The following is a 23,125-nucleotide window of genomic DNA, read 5'->3' as shown; positions in this document are numbered from 1 at the left end:
CTGCCTAATTGCTATGCCACTTTGGGCAAGCCCCATCCACTCTCTGGGCCTTTGTTTTTCATCTCTAGAGCAAAGAGGACAGGCTGCCTGACTGATTGGAGTCTAACCATTTACTGGTTTGCTCCACACCCCGTGGTGGGCAGGTGGCAGAGGTGTCTGCTCCTCTTTCTGGTACCCCCCCACAGCCTCTCTCCAGGGCTAGGCAATTAACCTGCAAGCAAATGCAAAACAGATCCACTTTTTAAACCTATCAGGATGATTTTCAGATCCTGAAAGACACTGAAAGCCAGATTAAGATGTTTGGGTTCCCTTCTAAAGGCAGTAAGAGAAACTAAAAGAAATTTCAGCATGGAAGTGATGCAGGCAGGAATAAATGGATAGGAGGGAGCAAGGCCAGAGGCATTGAGGGTGTCTGGAAGTCCAAATTCCACTTCCCTGAGAATCAAGATGCCTCAGATGGAGATTACGCCACTTTGCCAAAGGTGACGTCTAATTAATTAGCAGTCAGGTCCCCTGGCTCCCAGGGTACAGCGTGTCAGCTATCAACGGAAAGACACCTGTGTGGGGCAAAGGCATCATTCAGAAGTTCACACGTCACACACAGATGCTCAGAGCTGCATTCTCAGCCAAGTGGGGAGAGGCAGGGGCAGTACCGTGTTTGTCAGGCTGAAGGGGCACCTCAGGGATGGACAGGGCTTGGATGGCCAGAGTGAGGGCTCCTTCCTGTGCCTTCTCTGCCCCCCTTGCCAGCTGTTCCTCGAGGCTACTCTGCAGAGTGCTGCTGGTTTCAATGCTCCTTTCCAGTTGCAACCGCAGAGCCTGGATCTCCATCAGGAGGCTGTGCAGGTCCCTGAAAGGATCCTGCCCCTTCCAGCCTTCTCCCGACGCCTCTGCAGACATGTGCAAAGAGAAGCCCTGACATCTTCTACAACCAAAGGGTCAGCCATTGAAGGAACTCAATCGCGTTTTACACCCGCCACCACCATCGCCCTCCCTCTTCCTAAGAACTAGGTACAGTTTAAAATAACAACTTGACTTTAGAAACAAAAATATTGGCAGACTTAATTGCTGCTATTCCACAGGCTAAATAAGAGCTGGAAATTAATTTTCGCTTCTGGCCATAAAAGCCTAGCAAATTGCATACCAAACCCCGAAATTATGTCTAGTAGTAATAAAATCTATTTGGGCTAGAATTATAGAATGAAAGGGGATGATTTTAAGAGCCACAGTATATTAAAAAGACACAACAGCAAGAATAAGAAAAGCAAGTTGAGAAGAAAATAAAAGCTGTGAGATGACCCCTTTCTAGATCAACTTTCAATAGAGAGAAACCATCTGGAAAATTAGTTAAAAAAACAAAAAAACAAAAAAACACCTCACCACACCTCAAAATTGATTCTGAAACATTAGACCTTATAGTTGAAGCACTCTGAGCTGGTATCTCTCTTGGGATACAGAGAGCACTGAGGCCAACAACTATCCCCAGAGCAATGCCCAGCACATGAGAGGTGTCCATAAATGTTTGCTGAATTAATGGGCAAAAAGTAACACACACTAGCAGGACGATAATAAAAGTCATTTCCCGAGTGCTTACTATGTGTCAGGTATCATGCTAGGATGCTTTTAATAAATGGTCTCATTCAATTTTCAACACAATTCTCCACACAACAGGTGCTGAGAGACATGTTTTACAGAGGCATGTATGGGCTGGGCTCAAAGGGTGAAGTGGCCTGCTGAGGGTCAAATAGCTGGGAACAAGGGAGTGGGAACCCGGACCGTGGCTGGCCTGGGTGCTGAGCCTCAGTCCTTCTATGTTTCCTGCTGTTCCTTCAAAAGAAGAGTGGGTCAAAGCGCTAGCTTCAACACCCATCCATTCTACCCACGAGGCCAGAGAGGAGAGGGCTGAGCTCTACCCTCCTGCGCCTACAGCCGGCGGTCGGGTGGGCTTACAGCCCAAAGCACAGTAGCCTCAAGGTGAGAAGGGCCTCGGACCAGAGCCCCCCCGGTACCTCTCAGTCTCCTGTGCTCTTCATCCAGCTTCTCATACGCCTTCAGCTCCACTCGGAGGGACTGCAATAGCTTGTCATTCTGTGAGAGCAGCTGCTGCCTCAACTTCACCTCCTCCTGCACCCTAAGAAGGCCCCACAGGCATGAGAAGCACAGGTTAGTTCTACCATAGGGTAACTTATTCGAACCCCACAGAGCAGGCCAATTCCACTCTCAGTCACAAGAGTGTGGACCAAGCAGTGACAAGCCTGGTTAAGAATTCCAGTCACAGCTGCAATTTCCAAGTGCTCCCCGTGTCCAGCCCCGTACATACGTGATCTCATGTAATCTTCACAGATGCCCTAAACGGTTGGTGCTCTCTAACCCTCAGTTCAGAGATATGAGGAAACGAAACTCAAAAGGGCTGTTTCCTACCCAGGCATGCACAGCTCGGGAGGGGAGCCAGACTTAGACCCAGGACTACTTGGCAGCAAAGACGAAGATCTTGCTACCTCACTGCACCACCCTTGGTGATGACGGTAACTGAAAGAGTGGGGCATTCACGCGTGCCGACAGGAACAACTGAAATGTGGAACCAGACAGACTCAAAGAGGGAAATGGCAAAAGGACCATTGGTGGGATCCTTTTAAAATCGACGGCAGAGCCATGTCACTCCTCTGCTCAGAATCTCCCAGTGGCTTCCCATGCCACTCAGAGTAAACCCAAAGTCCTCACACTGACTCTGCAGCCCGATGTGATTTGGCATCCTGCCAGCCACCCCTCCGGACACACTGCCCTGCTCTGCCAGGCAGAGGCCTAAGCCACTCTGCCTCAGGGCCTGCGCCTGTTCTGCCTGAAATGATCTTTCCCAGGCAGCTGCAGCACTCACCTCCTCACTGCATTCAGCTCTCTGAGCAAATGGCATCTTTTCACAAAGGCCTTTCCTGATTCACCCTCGACAGAAAACAGCAACCCACTGCCAAGCCCTCTCCTCCTTACAGGATCTTTCTCCATATATTGCAGCCCCACCAGACATATGATGTGTTTGTGTCTACTGCCTGCCGCCGTGCACTAAGGCAGAGGCCTGCATGCTGATTCCACAACTGCAGCCCAGTGCCTGGATGCGTGGTACGGCCAGCAGGTCACCGGGGAAGCACAGCCAGTACCTGCTCAGCTCCTGGCCACTGCGGCAGACCTCCTGGATCAGCTGCTGGTTGTGTCTCTCCTTCTCACTGCCTTCCTTCTGCAGCCTTTCATTTTCTTCCTTCACACTGGCATACTCCCGCTGAAGGTGCTCCAGGCTCGCGGTCTTCCTGGAGAGGGACTCTCGTAATTTGTCATTCTCCTTCTGTTTATCTGCAAACACAAAAAGGCGCCACTGAGAAGGGCCACCATTTGTTTTTTCCAACCTTATTATATAAATATAGCACTTCAAGAATACAAAAAAGAATGAGATTCGATCTGGCATTTATGATTTTGGCATTCCAATTATCTTACACACTTTGGGCAGATAAATTTGTCAACATCAAGACTGCAGATTAAACGTCACTGGGATAAAATGGGCCTGTTTAATTTTCTATTAAAGAACAGGCCATGCAAACCTAGTTACTTTGCCTTCACAGAGCAAACAGCGGGTGGAAAGTATAGAGGAAAATGCAGGACCCAGAACTCTGGGAATGAGTGCTGGCCTGGCCGCAGGTCTTCTACCAGCCTAACACCAGAAGGCCGGCAGGGCTGTGCAGATGGCACCTTGAGGCCCATTCACTCCTCAGGCTGAGGACAGCACCTCTTCTGAGGAATAAAATACACCCAGAGGCACAAGAGACACTGTGGTCAAAAGCAGGGGGCTGGAGGCAGAGAGGCCACATTCAAGAGCAGCTTCTCCATTTACTGACTTCATAACCTTGAGTGAGGCTCTTCACTTCTCTATGCCTGTTTCCTTACATGTGTTATTATGTGGATTCACTGAGCTCCCATCTATAAAGGGTTTACCACAGGGAGTCAGGAGCACTCTGGGGGCTGGAAGCTCCATAAAGATGAGTTGCCAGCAGTGCTGGTGGTGGTAACAGCTGACCTGCACCAGCACTACCTGTGCGATGTGACATTAGGGCCTTCACATGCATCGCCCTATTTAATCTCCAGGGCCGACTTCCGAGGCAGGCACTATTATTCTCCATTTTCCAGATAAGAAACTTCCCTAAGGTCACATGGCCAGTAGGTGGCAGAGCCAGAATTCAGACTCAGGTTTTCTGACTCCATTCTTAACCACAACAGGATAATTTCTAAGCAAGTATTCACCTCCTCCCTCGATGGCCAGACACATCATGCTGCCTACCCTTCCTGAACGGCCTAGACTCCTCATCGCTAACCTCTGGGCCTCTGTCTGCTCTCTTCCTTCGATTTAAAATGCCCTGGCTCCTCTCAATCTTCAGCACCTTCGCTAAGCCCTCCTCATCCTCTGTTCTTGAAGGCAAGCTTTTCCCCAGTCAGGATGCCTTCTCCAGGGTCCTGCAGTTCCCAGAGCCTGACTTTATCATGGCTGAGGTTCACGCTGGCCTGCCAAGATTGTCTGGCTGCCTCTCCCATCAGACTATGAGCTCCCTGAGGGAAGGGATGAAATCTCATCCATTTCTGTATCAGAGTCGACATAGCCCTGAAGTAGAACAGGAGATAGGAAATGTTTGCTGAGTGAATGAATGACAGAGGCCCCAATTTCATCTCTTAAGCCAAAAGGAGCATCAATATCCTTTTAGGAAAAGTGGGATAAGCTGGCCCAAGTTCTAGCTCTACCACCTTCTAGCTCTGTGACCACAGGCTGGGCAATTCCCTAGGCCTCAGTTTCTCACCTGTCAAATAGGGCTAATGATACCTCATCCCAGAATTGTTTTTGGTAGTGAAAGATAATGTAAGTGAAAGCTCTTTGGGAGCCAAGCTCAAATAGAAGGAATTAAGAGAAGGGATCTTTATAAGAAGTACGGAATAAACTTTGCTGATAGTAGGAAATCACTAGTTGAGATTTTGGCAGTATTATATTTCCAGCCCTTCTTTCTTCCACTGTGAACTAGGATGAGAGACACATGGCTAAAGGGGGGATAAGTGACAAGCAAATAAAATAACATTTACTGAGTCCCTACTAGAGACACTGTGCTGAGAGTTTTACACCGTTCAATTGTCACAACAGCCCTATGAGGTATTCCTGAACCTCTCTGATTCCAGTATTCTCAGCTATAAAATAGAAACACCTCACAGGGCTGCTGTGACAATTAAATGGTGTAAAGCCATCACAGAGCCACGGGATTCATACTTAGGTTGGTCAGACTTCAATGTCTGCATTCTTTCCATGACACAGAAGGCTTTGGCGTTCCAGGCTTCCAGTGACTCCTTTAATTCTTACCTATGGATGCTTTAATGAGCATTGCATTGAGGGCCTGGTTCTGCTTCCTCAAGAAATGAATTTCTGATGTTAGAGAACTATGAAGTTCTGAACCAGAAGCAAAAATGTTTGTAGAACCTATAAAAACACACATAAAGACTGATTTATAAACAGTCTCCAGATCAGTATAGATGGAACTTTCTAGAAAACAGTTTTAAACAAAGAGTTAGCACAACATACAATGAAAATCCCTCCTGTTAACTATGTAAGGAATTACCAGAGGCCCAAGAGAACTGAGAGTAAGCCTGAAAGAGGGGGCAGGAGGGGCTCCCCCACATCTTACCTAAGGTAGAACAAAGCAGAAGACCTGGGCCAGGAGTAGGGTGAGTGAGTGAGAGTCTTCACCTTCACAGATGTCTTTCCTGAGGTCAAAATTCATATCCAGCTGCCTGCCGGGCCTCACCACTGAGGCAGCTCCGTCACTCAGTCCACAGAGCCAAAGTCGAACTCCTCATCCTTCCAAACCTGCTCTCTCTCACCTGTTTCCTGCCTCAGGAGATGGTATCGCCACATCCCTAACCTAAGCTAGAAAGCTGGAAGCCATCCTAACCCCTCTCTCTTCCACTGCCCAATCAAGCAATCACGATGCTGCTGCTTCCTCCAAAATGCTTCTGACACAGGCCTACTCTTTTCAGTCCTAAAGTTCAGGCCTCATCACTTTGCTCTCTAACCTCGCCGCCCTGCTATTCTGCCAATGGGGTTATTATCCTAAACAAAGTCCATTTAAGTTACTCTCTACTCAAAAACATCTGATGGCCCACCATGGCAAAAGACAATCGCATAACGAAACACAAGGGCCAATTTCCCAGTCTAGATACCCCTATTTCATAGATAACATTCACATTCACGGCCACCCTCAGGAGCGTGCCTACTGTGTGCAAGGTGCCTTCTCTATGTGGCAAGCAGATGCTTCCCTCACTGTCCTCCACACTCACTGAGTCCACTTACTATACCAGAGAGCCAAAATGCCAGATTCCTGCTTTCCTAGCCACCCTGCAGTGAGGACATGGTCACGTGCCACCTCTGGCCAATGGGGCCTGACAGGAAGTCTGCTGGGGGCTTCTGGGAAAGATTTTCCACCAGGATGAAAAGAGGACAGGAGGAAGTCCCACCTTCTTCTTTCCCATGCTTTGGACACTGTCTGAACGACTGGGATGCTTGTAACTACTGCAGTCGTCACAGATACTAACCCAAACTGCTGTCACTGAGCCATAAACCTACCTTGGAACTACCTGCCTCTGGGTTTCTTGTTACGTGAAAAAACACCATCCCTGTTGTTACCATCAGTTACTACTCCCATTCTGTTGTCTGCAGCTGAAAGCATCCTGGCACACAACTGAGTACCTATCCTATTCAAACTCCTTGGAGGGAAGGTACAGCATCAGTTCTCCAAGGAGCTGACGGCCCTTCCACTCTACAGCACTACCTTTTTCTTATGTTAATGATTCACTTACCACAATGTTTCTAACTGTTTTACTTACTGTGTCTCTCCCCACCATCTTCCTCCACTCTCCCCTGTGAACTCTGGTATCTTTTCAGAGACACCTGGGTTTGAACCATGGTTCTGGCTTCTTAATAGCTGCATGACCTCAGGCAAATCGCAACACTTCCCTAAGTCTCCATTAACTCAATAAAAATGACTGATGTTATTGTTACTGCTATTACCATTTATATTACTAAAATAATTAATGATAGACTGGAGCCAAAAATAGCATCAAAAAGTACTGTGAACAAGCAGGAAAAATTCTACAGAAGTCTACCACCACCAAAGCTAAGGTGGTAGCTTTGGAGGCAGTATTTCTTTGCAAAGAAATAATTAGGCCAAAGAACAGTTCCTGACCGGCCTAAACCTGAGCTAGCGGGGCCCACTTCTGATGCTAGGAGGTCAGTCTTTCCTCTGAGGGTCATCACTACAGGCCTGTACAAGTGGGGACAAGCTGGAAGCTCTAACACATGAGAGGCTGGTTTTTAACAATATTCCACCTCAATATCGTAAGAAGCCATACCTTTCTCAGGCCTGCTCCCCAAGGTGAACATTTCACAGCAGGGGGAGGCGGAGCCACTTTTATTCCTTTGTCTTTTCAGACACTGTGACAACATGGTGAGAACAGCACGTCTTTCCACCAATGTAAATACTTTATGAATGCTTTTGTAAACCTTCCCGTCAGAGTGAATTACTCTCCAGAGCAATTGCCTGCTCCATTGTAGCTGGTGGCCATTTGAGCCCCCAAATAATTCTATAATTGGATTTGCCAGGGAAAATGTAAAACAGAATGAATCTAATTCAGGCATTACCAAGAGTGAATGTGAAGGGCCCAGGCGTGTATTTCTTTCCTGTGTTTGATACAACTAATAACTCAGATCAATCAATTTCCCTGAGGCTGAGGGGGGTGGATGCAGGAAGTGGGTGCAGTGAGCAAGAGGGAGGGAGGAGGGCCGGAGAGGGCGAGATGAGCCATTCGGTTTCCCGTGAAAGCTGCAGCATGCATGGTACTTTGGAAAGATGTCCCTCCCGGCTGGTAGCTACGATGGCTAGAGAGGAATGAGACCTGGACAAGGGCCCGAGGACTCAGGCGTGCTGCTGCCATGGAGCACTATCTTTCCAGAACTCAATTCTACCACCTCTAAAAATGGGAATGACATTAGGGTCCCTACCCATTGCAGAGCTTTGCAATGTTATACGGAATAAAATAGTAAAATAAAATTGATAGTGATGATAAAGGCAACTGTTTACTGAGTGAGGCACTGAGCAGGGCCCTACTCATAACATTGCCCCATTTAATCTTACAATGACCCTGTTTTATGAAACAATTAAGACTGGGAGAGATGAGTGAATTGCTCAAAGTCACAAAGCTAATAAATGGGACAGCAGGGTCCACACTCTGGCCAGTTCAACCAGACAAACTTGGGCTTTTCTGAGTGCGCCAAGCTGCTTTCAAGATGCAATAGCTTTACGGAATGAGGAACTCTCTCTAGAGCAGTAAGGAACGATGTCCAAGATTTACTGCTCCATGACAAATGGACAGAATCATGGATATAGAGTATGTTACCTCTGGGGTGAAGAGAAGAATAAGAATACATGCTGCTATTTGCATTTAAAAAAACACTGTTAAGGATACAGAAGAAAAACAAGGAAAAAAGTGGAGAAGAGGGAAGGGAAAACAGGGTTACTGGATAAAGAATGGAGGTTTTTAATTTTGAAGCACATGAATGTCTTACCTATGTGGCGGGGGGGGGAATATTTTTAAGTTTTTCATGGACGATCATTCTATTCAGAGCTAACTGTGTTTATGCAGGAATATGCGTGATCTTTAGACTGGCATGTGAAATTTACCAGATTGCTAAAATGCAATAATCTGTTATAGAGGAAAAGACAATATATTGCTTTGTTTTATCTTAAAATTCCTATCTATTTCTCTCCAGCTTCCAAAGTCAAATGAGGTGCCAGTCACAATTCAGGATACCAGAAGCTGGCAGACTCCTCTAAGATAGAGAAATGAACATTTATCAAGCACCTGCTTTGTACACAGATGCTTACTCAGGCAAATGCGTCACAGTGAAGCACTCATAGACATGTACAGCCCTTTGGGAAGGTCTTTCCTTACCTTGATCAAATTCAGATCCTTGCCGTTCCAACTGTTTCCGTAGCTTATCATTTGTTTTAATAGATTCTTCTAAACGCTTTCTCAAAGTTCGAATTTCCTGTATGTGTTCCATTAGTAAGTCTACAGGAAGGAAGCCATTTTTAATTTAAAGTCTGAAACACCAACAAATTGAATAATTTATGGATTATGCAGGGATCCTGAAATTCCAAACAGTATTGGGTGTATTAAGATAGTGAGCAACTGGCAATTCTTTCCTAGGCATGGGGAGGGTAAGCTATTTCCCACAGCCCACAGACACACTTCTATAATGATTCTCTGCAGTCCTCCATGGGAAGATATTTTACATCACATAGAAAAAATTATATTCCATACAATTTTAATGCTAACTCTAATGTAGCCTTTTATTCTTCTAAATATCAAATATTAATTTAAAATCTTCCTTATGGTGAAACTAACAGATCACTTTCAAGTCTGCTTGAATTGCCCGAGAGTTGATTAAACTACCTTCATAATGAATCCAGATATTTTTGAGACTAATTTTTTGAAAGGAATATGTTATCCGTTTATCATTTACTAATTTAAGACTCAAATAAAGCAAAACAATGCTAGTGAGAATGGTAATAAGAAAAGTGATCTCAAGAGAACATCTTATTAGCATGAGTATAAATGTGTATGTTCTTTTGGGGCTACTTCTATCATTAGCCTTAGAAAAGTTATTTTCCAAGGTCTGTTACCAAATAATTCAACTTTTAGAGCTCTATTTAAAGAGACCACCAGAGATGCTGACAAGCATTTGCCAGAATGGAAGCAAAGGTTCATCTCAGCATTGGATGTAACCATAAGAACTGAAGTAACTCCAATTGTTAAATAAAAACCTGTAGAATATTCATGATGATGCAGTATTACATAGCTATTAAAATTGTTATGAAGACTATATATCATAAAAATATATTAAACTAAATCTTAGATCCAAAATTGATTATTCAACATAATCACAACTTATAGAAAAAACAACAACAACAACATTCAGTTTCTCCCATATACTCACTCAACAATCAACACAGAAGACTTCTGTGACAAAATGTGAGGGGTTTTTCCCCACAGACTAAGCAAACAGTTCTGCAGCAGACACCAGCCGGGTGTCTTCTAATTCGGTTGGACCTGAAGATAGTGTCAGATCCACAGGTTGAGGGCTCAGTCCCAAGACTGCCCCCCTCCCACAACTTCTGATGCCAATCCCAAGCCCCCAACTGTTTCACCCATGCCTCTGACCAACCGACTAAAAATTCGGTTCCCTCACCCGCCTCCTGGAGTTGGATTAATTTGCTAGACTGGCTCAAAAACTCAGGGAAACATTTGCTTATGTTTACTGGTTCACTATGAAGGATACTGCCAGGAAGACCAAATATATACTTCACAATATCACAGAACTCTACTTAAAAATTTCTACAGACAAGGAAAGACACAAATATGTGAAAGAAGGAAATATATCTAAATATTAATAGCAGTTGCCTTTAGGTGGCAGATTTTAGATTTTTCAAAAATTCTGTATTACATTTTAACATAATACTTAATAATACATAACATTTTAAATTTTCCAAAATAAGCATGTATTTGTTCAGCCTCTGCCACATCTCACTTTAACAAAGAAAGAAGGAGGCACAATTCCAATCCAGGGGTAGGTTTCTAGAGTCAGTGTTTAAAGCATCATCACATTAAGTATCCAAAGGCAAAACTAATGTCTTTAATTTATCAATTAGGGTATACTCAGTATATCTTAGTAATGTTTGTTTTAAAACATTACACTAATGTTATGACCCAGTTTTAATTCCTCCAAAATGACTTTCATTTAAAAGTAGCACAATGTTACAGATCTTTTCCTAATTAAATAGTAATTTTACCATGAATCTGAATGTTTATGAGATGACTTAATTCCCAGACTTTCAGCTATCTCCTGCTAATGCCAGAAGTGTGGCAAGTAATTTGGTGGAATGTCCTAACTCTCGCTGCAGCACAGCACGGAAGAACTCTGTCTGCAAAAAGCTACTGGCATCCACAGCACTGCACTTCCACACTCTTTAAACTCCTGGCACCCACGGCACTGTGCCTCCGCGCTCCTTAAACTGCTGGTGCCCACGGCACTGCACCTCCAGGATCCTTAAACTCCTGGCGCCCACGGCACTGCACCTCCGGGCTCCTTAAACTGCTGGCGCCCAGCGCACTGCACCTCCACACTCCTTAAACTGCTGGCGCCCACGGCACTGCACCTCCCTGCTCCTTAAACTTCTGGCGCCCACGGCACTGCACCTCTGTGCTCCTTAAACTTCTGGCGCCCACGACCCTGCACCTCTGCCCTCCTTGAACTTCTGGCACCTACGGCACTGTATCTCCGTGCTCCTTAAACTTCTGGCGCCCACGGCCCTGTACTTTCCGGCTCCTTAAACTTCAGGCGCCCACGGCACTGCACCTCTGCCCTCCTTAAACTTTTGGCGCCCACTGCACTGCACCTCCGCGCTCCTTAAAATTCTGGCACCCGTGGCACTGTACCTCCCCGCTCCTGCCTTGATGTCCTGCAAATCTTCTTCCAGCATCTAGTCAGGTCGGAGTCACTCAGGAACTTTTCCGTTTGACTGCAACCTTCCTTGCTGGTTTATCCAAGTCACACACTCATGACTGTGAGAAGGGGACATAAATGCTTAGCAGCCATCGAAACATGCCATCTTCCACTGAGTCTATGGCCAGGAGGCAGAATCATTACTTGGGCTTAAGGAAACATTCCCAGTTGAACTGGACACCACTTATTAATTATGCAGCCAAACTGAAGAGAAGGAAACACTATACTAGCCTTTACAAAATGGGAGAAAAATCTCTCACTTAGAATAATGCCCTTTTGACAAATGCTAATTCTTTAAAAACGTAAATCCAATAAGCAACCACAAAAAAAAAGTGTGCATCTCTCACCTAGCAGGTCCAATTTATAGAATCTGTATTAAGAAAAGCCCCCAAATAAGGGAACAGCTTCATGTTCACAGATATCCCCTGCAGCCTTGTTTACAATTGTGAAATCTGGAAATGGCTTAAATGTTCAGCGACAGGGGAACAGAAGGCAAACTGCAATGCAGCCACTCAATGGACTATTCTAAAGCCACTAAAAATGATGTTATGTAACAACATGTCAGAAAGCTTATGATAGAATGGTAAGTGAGAAAAATACGAAATTATCTCTCTACACAAATCATAAATATGACAAAAGACAAAAGAAAAACTAGATGCAGAGAGCAAAAGGCTGAAGACACACCAAAAAAGATGATGGTGGGCTTACTGGGATGGCTCCAGGGAGCACTGTCCCACTTCAGGTAACCCACTAAGAGGGCATAATAAGCCCGAGGTCATGGGTCCACAGAGGAATAAGAAATAGAAGAAATGCCTAAAAGGTTCTACATTAGAAATAGAACAAGGTTGGGGTGGTGGACAGGGTGAAGGGTAGAAAAAGAGGAGCAGGCAAGAGGGAGCAGAGGGAACTGCCTAGTGAAAACAACAGGGACCTCAAGAGTTCCAGTTTAAATCATTTGGGTTGCTGCATTGTAAACTCCACTCTCCTTCTGGTTCCTCAATCAAGTCTGCACCAAAGCCTCATGGGAGTGGTCTCTGGGGATTCTCAGAAAGTCACTGAGTTACACGCTGAATGGATACAATACAGAAGGAAGTGGCACTAGGGACAGGGAAACAATTTGTGGTGTGACCTAAATTTGGGAAAGGCAGAATGCAGAGCCAGAAATGACCAAGAAAAACCAAGTACTCAGAAACTCACAAAAACTGCAGAGAGATACTGCCAGCAACCCAAAGAAACTAGGTCTAGATGACGCTGCTGGAGGACCCCAGCTGATACCTCAGTTATGCCACCAATGTGGACTTCACGCTCTGGGTATGCCTTCTGTCTTCAAACTGAGCTCCTCTGAGTCCTGAGTGTCCTCAAGAAGCCTCAGAGGCCACCACGGGACGAAGGCACTGTGCTTATCTCTTTCACACACCACATGGGGCCGCTGTGAAAATTTTCATCTGCTAACTCAGTCCATGGTCAGAGGCAGAACAAAGGTGTTATGGACTGAATGCTTGTGTCTCCAAAATTCCTATGTTGAAGCTCTAAGTCCCAATGTAATGGTACTACCAAGTGGGGGCTTTGGGAGATGATAGGATCATGAGGGTAGAGCCCTCACAGTGAGATCAGTGCCCTCACAAAACAGACACCAGCTCTCTCACCTTCCTTCCTTCACGTAAGGATACAACCAGAAAACGGCAGTCTGCAACCTGGAAGAAGGCCCTCACCAGAGCCCACTCATGCTGCCTGTACCCTGATCTTGGACTTCCTAGCCTTCAGAACTGTAAGACATAAATTTCTGCTGTTTATAAGTCACCCATTCTATGGCATTCTGTTATAACAATCCAACTAGACTAAGACAAAAGGCCTGACCCAATGGCCCATGGGTCACACTAAAGGAAAACAAAGTCGATTCCCACAATCACAAATGTTGTATTTATATAAAAATATCAGAACAGGGGGTTAGATACTCTTGGGCAACTCAAAGGAGAAGAGTCTTTGAACCGACCCTGCCTAAGGATGACTTTGAAAGAAACAATAGGAAATTAACCAAATCTGCACTGGCATACAAGTTCAGTGACACACAGCCTGCAGGAAATGGCAAGTCATATATTAAGTCGTCATTTAAAAAATAAAAATGACTTTTCCCCAATTGCCAACCCTTTCAACAACCATAGCTTTCTCCAGTGATAAATGATACTCTGAATGACCAGCATTAGCCCTAATGGGATCTCCTTTCATCAGAGAAATATTCAAATGTCACCACACTCTGCTTACTAAGGTAAGATGGCAAACTATTGTTTTAATCAGGCCATGTTTAAAATGCTTAATGAAGCTTAGCTTACCTTGAGAAAAATTGTTCACCATAACTGAAGTCTTCTCCGTCTCATTATCTTGCTTCTGGTCTTGTGAGAAGAAGGACTTTTCAGACGTTTCATAATCAGAGAGCACATGAGAGGCTGAAGGCTCAGGAGATTCAGGTAGAAGATGTTGGTAGGTTAAGTTGTCTTCCTCAATCCTTAACCATTGAGATTGAAAGATAAATCATCTCCCGTGCTAAAATCCCAAGTCAGGACTATGACTTAGGAATACTTACGATTACTTTACCCTTAGTAACTTCCCCATGTTTGCAACTTCAGTCAGACCTTTTATTTCTCTACAGCATTAAGCAATGACATTCTAAAAGCAAGAAAGGCTCGGTGGGCTTGAGTTTGGAGCCAACAAGGGGAAGCAGCGGGTTGTGCCTGTCCCACAGCCTGGTTTACAGGGGAGGGACCCAAGAGGACTTGGGTCAACGGTAGCTGTTTACCAAATAACCTCTCTATACCAAGCATTTGAGATTTTAGTTGGGCCTCACAGAAACCCTTTGAGGTAGGGATTACTATCCTCATTTACAGTAGGGGAACTGGGGCTCATCATAAACTGGCCGACTGTCTCACGGCTTGGTCAGAGGCACAGTTTAGATTTCAACCAGGCCTGCCTGGCTCCAAGGCCCCAGAAGAATGTGAGAGCCCAGCCCAAAACCATGAGGTGGATTTAAAAATCTCAAAACTCTCACGGTTTCCAAGCAGGTTTCAATATCATCATTCTAGCAATCATCTGGTTATTAACTTGTATTTCTCAAGGACCACCTAAGCCATGAGAAAAAAAAAAGCCAAATGCTGTGAAAAGGCCACATGAATCTCCATTATAGATAAACTCCTTAACTGATGCTTTTTTTTTTTCTCCCACATTTTCCTATTACTTCTTGTCAGCAGCCAGAGTCTCATTATTCATGAGCTAAGACAAGAGCAAAGACTCCAAAGCTGCAATGCATTCATTAACAGGTAAACACCTGATGCAACTTTGCCCAGACAGTGTGATGGATGCACAGGCTTGCTGCTGGCTTGCAGAAGTGCAGCATGGGCCAAGGGCACCCACTTAATTGGCTTAGAAGTGGCCCGTGTGAGTGCTAAACTACAGTTGAGAGAGGCAGAACAGAAGGCAAAAAACAAATCTGTCAGAAATGAAAAGGAGTGACACATTGGTTGAGGAGGCTAAAACAGGTTCCATCCCTCAATCCAACTCCTTCTGCAAGCAACCCCAGCAGTCTTCCTAAATGGCAAATGTGATCATGTCCAGTCCCGGCTTACCTTCCTTCGAAGACTCCCTACTTCCTACAGAATAGGGTTTGGACTTTTAACACATTTGACCAGCCCAACAAAACCCAGCCTGCCTCTCCTGCTTTGACCCTCTATGTGCCAGCTACATGCTCAAAGGGACCGTGTCTCCTTTGCCTCAGGCATGGACACTCTCCCGACAGCCCCCAGCCCCTTCAACTCTCACCCTTTAGATCTCAGTTAAGAATGTCCCCACTCTGGGAAGCCTTCCTTGCCCTCTCTAAAGCATGCCAGTGGGATATGACCTATTATTACAAGAATGGAATTGGAAGATTGAACTGGCAGATCTCTAACAATATTGCAGTGGGAGAAGAGTCTTTCTTTTAAATTTGCAGAAGCCCTGATTAAAATGTCCTCCTGTGAGCTGTGACACCTCTCTGCCTACTCGCTCTAATGATACAAGTGCCCTTCATAATGCCAATAAAATCTACAAGTCTGCACCCTAGACTGGTCTCTATTTTATTCCCAGAAGCCCAAAGGACCACATCTTTAAAGCAGAGGAAAGCACACAGCAACATTAATAGCACTCAGAATCTTTAACAACTAAATAAAGGAGGGCAAGACCTTGGCATTTTCAGTTGGCCATAGAGACAAGCTAAGAAATTACACAATTCATTTATTCCATGAATATTTTCTGAACTTCAACTACATGCCAGCAACTTGGAGCTGGAGCAGGTAGAGATATTCAAGACATAGGCTTTGCCCTCAAAAGACAATGTGGAATAACAGAAAGAGGACACGCATTGGATGGAGTGTGGCAGATTCAAGTTCAAATCCTAGCTCTGCCTCATAATGGCAAGTATGCAGCTCTGACCCATGGCTTCCTCATCCTAACATAGTTACTTCAAACTTTATATGGTGAGAACTAGTAAATGTGAAATGCTTATGGCAGCAGCTGACACACACCAATACCTAATGAATACTAGCTAGCTCCTTTCCTCTTCCAAGGAATTCTGGGAATAGAAAGATAAATGTAGAAAGCATTACAATACCATGTGGTAAATGCTGTAATGTAATTATGTCCAAGTGCTACAGCAAGAATCACTGACGCTGGGATGTGGTGGAGAGGGAGGGTACTGGGGTGAACCAGGTTCATTTACATTTGAATGGACTCTGAAGAATGATTTTCAAACTTGAAGAGGAAGAAGGTAGAGTGCACAGCCATGGTGTGGGGAACAACACAAAGGCAAATAGGACTAAAACATGGGGTACATCAGGGAAGGGAAGCGAGGAGAACACGCAGGGGAGAAGAGAACTGGGGTCAGACTGAGAAGGACCTCAAATGCCAGGCTAAGGAGTCTGGAGTTTATCTTGCTGGTATCTGGGAGCCAACAAATGAATATGTCATCTGGTTGAAATCACCTGATAGAAATGACACAAGTGAATGAAATGAATGAATGAAGGCAACAGAACATATGGCATGAGCTCTTGGTTTTGTATGGCCATTGTCAGTTCCATAGATGTTTATACCTTATTTACAAGAAGCAGGAAACAAACAGAATGGGAAGGAGTCAAAATATTTTAAAAGCTGGCAGGTAAATCAGACCTGAAAAGTCCTGGGAAGTCTTCTTAACAAATGCTACACACTCACCTCTCCATCAGTTCATTCTGGGTGTTCATTTCCACTCCAACTGATTTTCCTGGAAGTAGAAATAACATTAAGAAAGGAGGAGAGAAAAAAAAAGTGTTTAAGTGTTCCCTAATAATTTCCTGCTCATACATTTGCAGAAGCACTATTCCACTTGTTTAAATGCTCTATAACAATCCTGGATATTTAAAGTAGGATTACCAAGAGTACAGTTCAGACTATAGACTTCTCCTTTATCACTGCATTGACACTAGTTCTAGGTGACAGCACTGAATCTAAAAACCAATCACGAGGCATTGCTGGTGCAGGTTCTTTTTCTTTCTCTCAAACTCTGATACTAACAGAATATATGCTCATTACAGAAAATGGGTAACAGAATCAAGAAAAGACCAATATCCTGGCACTCCCACAGCCAAGTTACTGGATTTCCTTCCATTCTTTTTTCGTGCATTTTGGCATGGAAGATACTATATTACAACATAATTTTTTCACTCAGTACGCTATTATAGCAATTTCTCTTACTAAATTTGCTTCTGAAACATCATTTTTAATGCCTGCACTAATATTCCACTGTAGGCATGCACTACCACAATTTTGCCAGTTCTCTATTTGACGCTTAGGTCATCTCCAAATTTTCACTTTTATAAACAAATGAAATAAGCATCTTTGTGCATACAGCTTTATCTGCATTTTAATTATTTCCTTAGGAAGGGTCTCAGAAGTAGGATTTAAACTAGGGAAAGGAGTACATGAGTACAGTTGAAAAACCCACTGTCTACAGCAGGGGAAATGATTTTTTAAAATAACAAAAGAAAACAAAATATAGCTCAGAATGTAGCTGGGCAAAAGATGCTCTGCTCTCTTCCTGCATGTCATCATTTGCTGTTTGAAAGGAAGCACATGAGCCCAGATTTCAAAGAGACTAACAACTTTATTTTAAAAATACTTCAGAACCCTGGAAATTGCAGGCTGGGATGAGCTCTTTGAAGAAACTGATGCGTGGCTAAAGAAAAAAACAAACTCTTCTATAGTTGTACTTGAAAAATGAGACTATAATTAAACTGCACCCACACATGCAATTTTCAAAACTATTCCTAAAAGGAAAAGTTCTCAAACACCACAGTATAGAGGAAAAGATCACTGAATCCTTGCACATTTGCTTTAAGTCTAGAAGTTTCCACCTACAAACTCACAAGGCTGGCTGGCATGGCCACCCAGGTTCCCTATCACCACCAGGCCAGCCACCTGGGCATCAAGAGTCAGTGCAAGATGCTGAGTGGTGGAAAGTCACCTACCACGGCAGGGCACTGTCACCATCAGAAATGAGTCACACAGGCCTGAGTGACCAGGCACCAGGGCCTGAGTATGGCTCTTTAACATCTGCTATCTCCTTCAGGCCCCACAATGATCCTATGAGCACGGTGTTAGTATCTCTGTTTTAAAGCAAAGAAGTGAAAATCCAGGAGGTTTAATGTTTCAACTATCCCTTTGTCCGATCACACTCTCCCTTACTTTACTACATTTTATAGCTAAGCAAGAGAGATGGAGAGATCCTTATAGCTACTTCAGTCACAAACCTATGCCTCTTGGTTACATCCTGGCCAAAAATGGCATGATATTTTGGCTTCTTGAAAGATAGATAGAGGTTGACAGGCCTTCATCAGTGGATGCTCTCAAAGACTCCACATTTCTGTCCTCTACAATCCTCCTCAAGGGGGAAATCCACACCTGACTGAGTCAGATTTCAAGACCTTTCCTGGAAGAACCAGTTTGTAAGACCATCCCTAATGGGCAGGGACAACTGTATGTTAAAAGAACAGCTTAGTCAACATTTTTCATCTCATACCTGCACTGGGCTGCTTACCAACATTTAGCAGATAACACCGACCCTACAGACCCTGAGAATGGACCATCAGTGCCAGCCCAGCCTTCCAAAAAGCTTAGGACTTACTCAGGCACTAGCCAGGCAAACAAAGTAACATGACATTCTGCTTCACATTCTCACTGTTTTGTTTTTGTTTTTTTTTTTTTGAGATGGAGTCTTGGTCTGTCGCCCAGGCTGGAGTGCAGTGGCACGATCTCGGCTTACTGCAACCTCCGCCTCCTGGGTTCAAGCAATTCTCATGCTTGATCCTCCTGAGGAGCTGGGACTACAGGCACACGCCACCACACCCAGCTAATTTTTTTATATTTTTAGTAGAGACGGGATTTCACCATGCTGGCCAGACTCGTCTCAAACTCCTGGTCTCAAGTGATCCACCTGCCTTGGCCTCCCAAAGTGCTAGGATTACAGGCGTGAGCCCCTGAACCTGGCCACATTCACATTGTTCTTTAGTTGTGTATCTTCCTCAGGAACTTCACAGGGTGGCGACCCTTGGTTTGGGGCAGGCTTTAAGCATTCCAGGTCTCCAGATCTTAAACCCATCAAAAACCTCTCCTCCATTCCTAACCAAACCCATGACCACACCAGGAAGTGTCCTGATGCCACTAGCAGCATGAGTTTCGCCTTCAAATAAGAGACCCTTGAGGAGCTTGCAACAACTCAACAACAACTGTATTCCACCCGTTCCCCTATTACTGTAACAGAGTTCTTTAAAATCAAGTGACAAATAGTTACTGTAGGATTCACAGGGAGATCACAACAACTAATGCACTGAATTTCTTGATAAACTGCCCCCACACAGGTAACAGGGTACCATCTGTCTAGCTATTCAAAAGCTTAGGATGCACGTCATGAAAATGCTGCTCCCATCTCTCAGGCAAATCTTGTTGCTACGCCTTAGAGCTGTTGTAGTGTGAGGCAATAGGAGGACTTCATCTTTTCAAATAAAAAACATCTAGTTATCCCATCCATAACTGAACAAGCAAGAGAAGACTATTATGCCAGACAAACTTATAACTGGTGGACCCAACTTCAGTTTCCTCTCTGCACTGATCCATTCTGTATAGTGCTACTACTTAAGAAGCCTCTTTTGAAACAGTACTTCCCAGCTCAAAATCCATCAGTCCTACAGAGTGAACTTCAAATCCCACAGCCTGGCATCTCCTACATGACCCAGATGTTTCTTCCTTTCCACCTCTCTGGTAATTGGTAGAAACTAATTCTATTCTATTTTAATATTTACAGTGCTCCTCCCAGGTGCCTATGCCAGACACCGAGGATACAGAAATGAATGAGGAGCTACCCTACCCTCAGTGAGTTCACCTGAGTGGAAAGGGTGGACCCAAAAGACAATTACACTACAGTGCTGTGATAAGGGGCTGCAATGGATGCTGTGGGAAGGCACACAGAGGAGACAAACAGAATCTGGCCCGGACCATCAAGGAACATTTAGGGGAGGTGGCAATGGAGCCATATCTTTGATGGAGGGAAGAACTGCTTTATAAAGGTGGGAAGACATCAAGGGGCTCTGGGGAGGGCAGTTCCAGGGATTCTTAGGAGGAAAAACCCTCCATTTTCTCGGAAAGCCTGGATCACTCTGTTAACCATAACATGCATACTCCATTATTATTGTTGTCATAGTAAGTCAAAAAGTATCTGAGACAGATCTCAACCAGTTTTGAAGTTTCTTTTGTCAAGGTTATGGATCATGACAAGCGACACTGCCCCAGGAGGTCCTGAGAACATGTGCCCAAGGTGATTGGGTTACAGCTTGGTTTTATATGTTTTAGGGAGACATAAGATATCAATCAATATATGTAAGGTATACACTGGTCTGGTCCGGAAAGGCAGGACAAATCAAAGTGGGTGGCGGGCTTCCAGGTCATAGGTGGATTCAAACATTTATCTGATTGGCACTTGGTTGAGTTATTATCTAAAGACCTGGAATCAATAGAAAGGAGTGTCTGAATTAAGGTAAGGGGTTATGGAGACCAAGGTTTTTCTTATGTGGATGAAGTCCCAGTGGTGGCCACCTCCAGAGGCAAATGTTTTCTACTCAGATCCTTAAAAGGTGCTGGACTCTCAGTCAATCTCTTTGGGATCAGAAAAAGACCTGGAAAGGGAAGAGGTTTCTCTATAGAATGTAAGTGTTCCCTACAAGAGAGAGCATTTCAGGGCCATTTCAAAACATGTCAAAGAAATATATTTTGGGGTAAAATACTTTGATTTCCTTCAGAGCCCTGCTATCTGTCATGTGATGCTATAATGGAGTCAGGTTAGAATTTGGTTTCTTATTGCTACAGAGTCTGTTCTGCCAGCCTAAGGATCTCTATTTTAATGTTAATACTGGTCAGTTGTGTGCCAACTCCAAAGGGAGGAGAGTATAGTAAGGCATGACTGACTGCCCCCACTTTCCCATCATGTTCTGAACTAGTTTTTCAGGTTTTGGTGGGTTCCCTTAGCTGAGGGAAGGGTCCACTCAGCCAGCTATACGATTTACAATTTTAATTTTGGTTTACATACCTTCCTGAGCTCCCACTATTTGTCAAGCAGGACACCCTTTAAATCAGGAGTGTCTATTGGGTCTGTTGTTTGGCCAGAAATTTAAAAATGAAAGAAATCAGGGTTGTCCAATCTTTTGGCTGCCCTGGGCCACACTGGAAGCAGCACTGTCTTGGACCACACATAAAATACACTCACAACAGCCAATGAGCTTAAAAAGAAAAATCCATAATGTTTTAAGAAAGTTTACAAATCTGCATTGTGCCACATTCAACGCCATTATGGGCTGCATGCAGCCGTGGGCCACGGGTTGGACAAGCTTAAATAATGTCATTTCATCCTCACAAACATCTCTATAGGACAGGTACTGCTATCCCCCCTACAGGAAATCTGGCCCTTCAAGGGATAAATGACCCATAAAGCTGGGATCTGAACTCTAGTCTGTCTGACTCCAAAGGTCTTGTTCTTTCCAACCCAACACCCTTGTGACAGCCTCTATCACAAACTCAGATGTGAATATCAAGTGGAAGCTATAAACAAACCAGGGGTGGGAGGGGGTGGAAGGAATAAATTTTGCTTCCACTTCAGGTGAACAAAGAAAGTTTCCTGGAGGACAGGCAGAATTTCTCTAAATTTCTCTAAATGGAAAGGCAGTAAAAGTCTTACAGAAAAAAATAATGGTTTGAACAGAATCATGGAAGAGGGGAAATGCAAGGCCTGGCCCACAGAAATGTTTGACCAGTGCATCCAATTTGATAGGAGTGTGAGAAGCACAGTATCATGGTGGTTAGGAGCGTAGACTGTGAAAGTGAACTACGTGGACTCAAATTCAGACTCTGCTCTTCCTGTCTGACTTAGACCAAGTGAATTAACCTCTCTGTTCCTCACTTGTTAATAAATGAGGATAATAGATAATACTTCCTCTTAGGCTGAGAATAATGCCTGGCATATTGCAAGCACCCAATAAAGATCTGCCTTCCCCACTCCCTCATTGTTTCTCCTTCAGCTGCATCATTATCATCATCATCATCATCAGAGGGTGGTGGGCTGGCAAAGGCCCCTTCCAGACTGTGGAAGGCCTTGAGAAGAAACCAAGTTTCAGGTTCACTTCTATCAGCAGAGAACTGAGGCAAGGGTTTCCAGGAGCTATCTTTGTTCATGTGGTGAGCTCACTGATCAAACTGTCTTCTTTGTACCTTTCCCAGTGTCAAATACAGCTTACTCAAAAATACCTGCAGACAAAATACCACCTGCCTTATTCATATAACAGCTCTTTGGAGGCACCAAGAACAAGGATACAGTGGAAACTCTGGCTGCAACACCAGTTCCTGATCTATTTAGATCCCAGACCTCTTGGGAATCTAAGTTATAGACCCTCACCCCAGAAAAATGTACATACTCACAAAATCTTGTGGGTTTCCAGATCCCTGGTGGAATCCCCAGTTTAATGGAGCCGAGGGAGAGTTCCCTTATAAGCATTAAGAAACCACACTACCATCCTACTTCTTGCAGCCTGCCAACCAAACATTATTAAAGAGATAGCAAGGATATGCAGAAAGATTCCAATACAGTGTTCTTTATAATAGCCCCAAAATGGGAACAATCTGAATGTTCATCTAATGGGGAATGATTAAATAAATTATGGTACGTTGACACAAAAGAATGCCCTGCAGCCACTAAAACTTACAATGTATATTTATTATCTACAACTGAACAGAGGGAGAGGATGCAAACAGACCCACTTCCATAAAAAACACACATATGAATAAAAAAAGGTCTGGGCATATATACTCCAGGGTATTCAAGCTTTGTTGTGTGATCCAATTATAGGAGTATTTGCTTATCTTTTATTCCACAGTAAACATGTATTG

The 23,125-nt window shown here is 44.2% G+C and overlaps 1 protein-coding gene across 15 annotated transcripts in view; it reads right to left on the bottom strand.

Annotated features, from left to right (window-relative positions):
* CDK5RAP2 (CDK5 regulatory subunit associated protein 2) overlaps positions 1–23,125 on the bottom strand; it is a 191,452-nt gene that overhangs the window by 17,830 nt on the left and 150,497 nt on the right. For 14 of the 15 annotated variants that reach the window (XR_013405629.1, XM_015116954.3, XM_015116957.3 and 11 more), the window contains 7 exons: positions 16,874–16,922; positions 13,969–14,141; positions 9,025–9,144; positions 5,381–5,497; positions 3,153–3,342; positions 2,010–2,131; positions 654–890 (listed from right to left, as the gene is read on the bottom strand). Coding sequence is in view for 14 of the 15 variants with exons in the window: in XM_015116954.3 (XP_014972440.3) it covers positions 654–890; positions 2,010–2,131; positions 3,153–3,342; positions 5,381–5,497; positions 9,025–9,144; positions 13,969–14,141; positions 16,874–16,922 (1,008 nt within the window). In the remaining variant the exon portion in view is untranslated. The remainder of the gene's footprint in view (positions 1–653; positions 891–2,009; positions 2,132–3,152; positions 3,343–5,380; positions 5,498–9,024; positions 9,145–13,968; positions 14,142–16,873; positions 16,923–23,125) is intronic. The other variant, XM_028834907.2, reaches the window with a different exon arrangement.

This window comes from Macaca mulatta, chromosome 15 (genome assembly GCF_049350105.2).
Source record: "Macaca mulatta isolate MMU2019108-1 chromosome 15, T2T-MMU8v2.0, whole genome shotgun sequence".
In the NCBI taxonomy this organism is placed as follows: domain Eukaryota; kingdom Metazoa; phylum Chordata; class Mammalia; order Primates; family Cercopithecidae; genus Macaca; species Macaca mulatta.
This window is presented reverse-complemented; position numbering and strand designations above follow the sequence as displayed.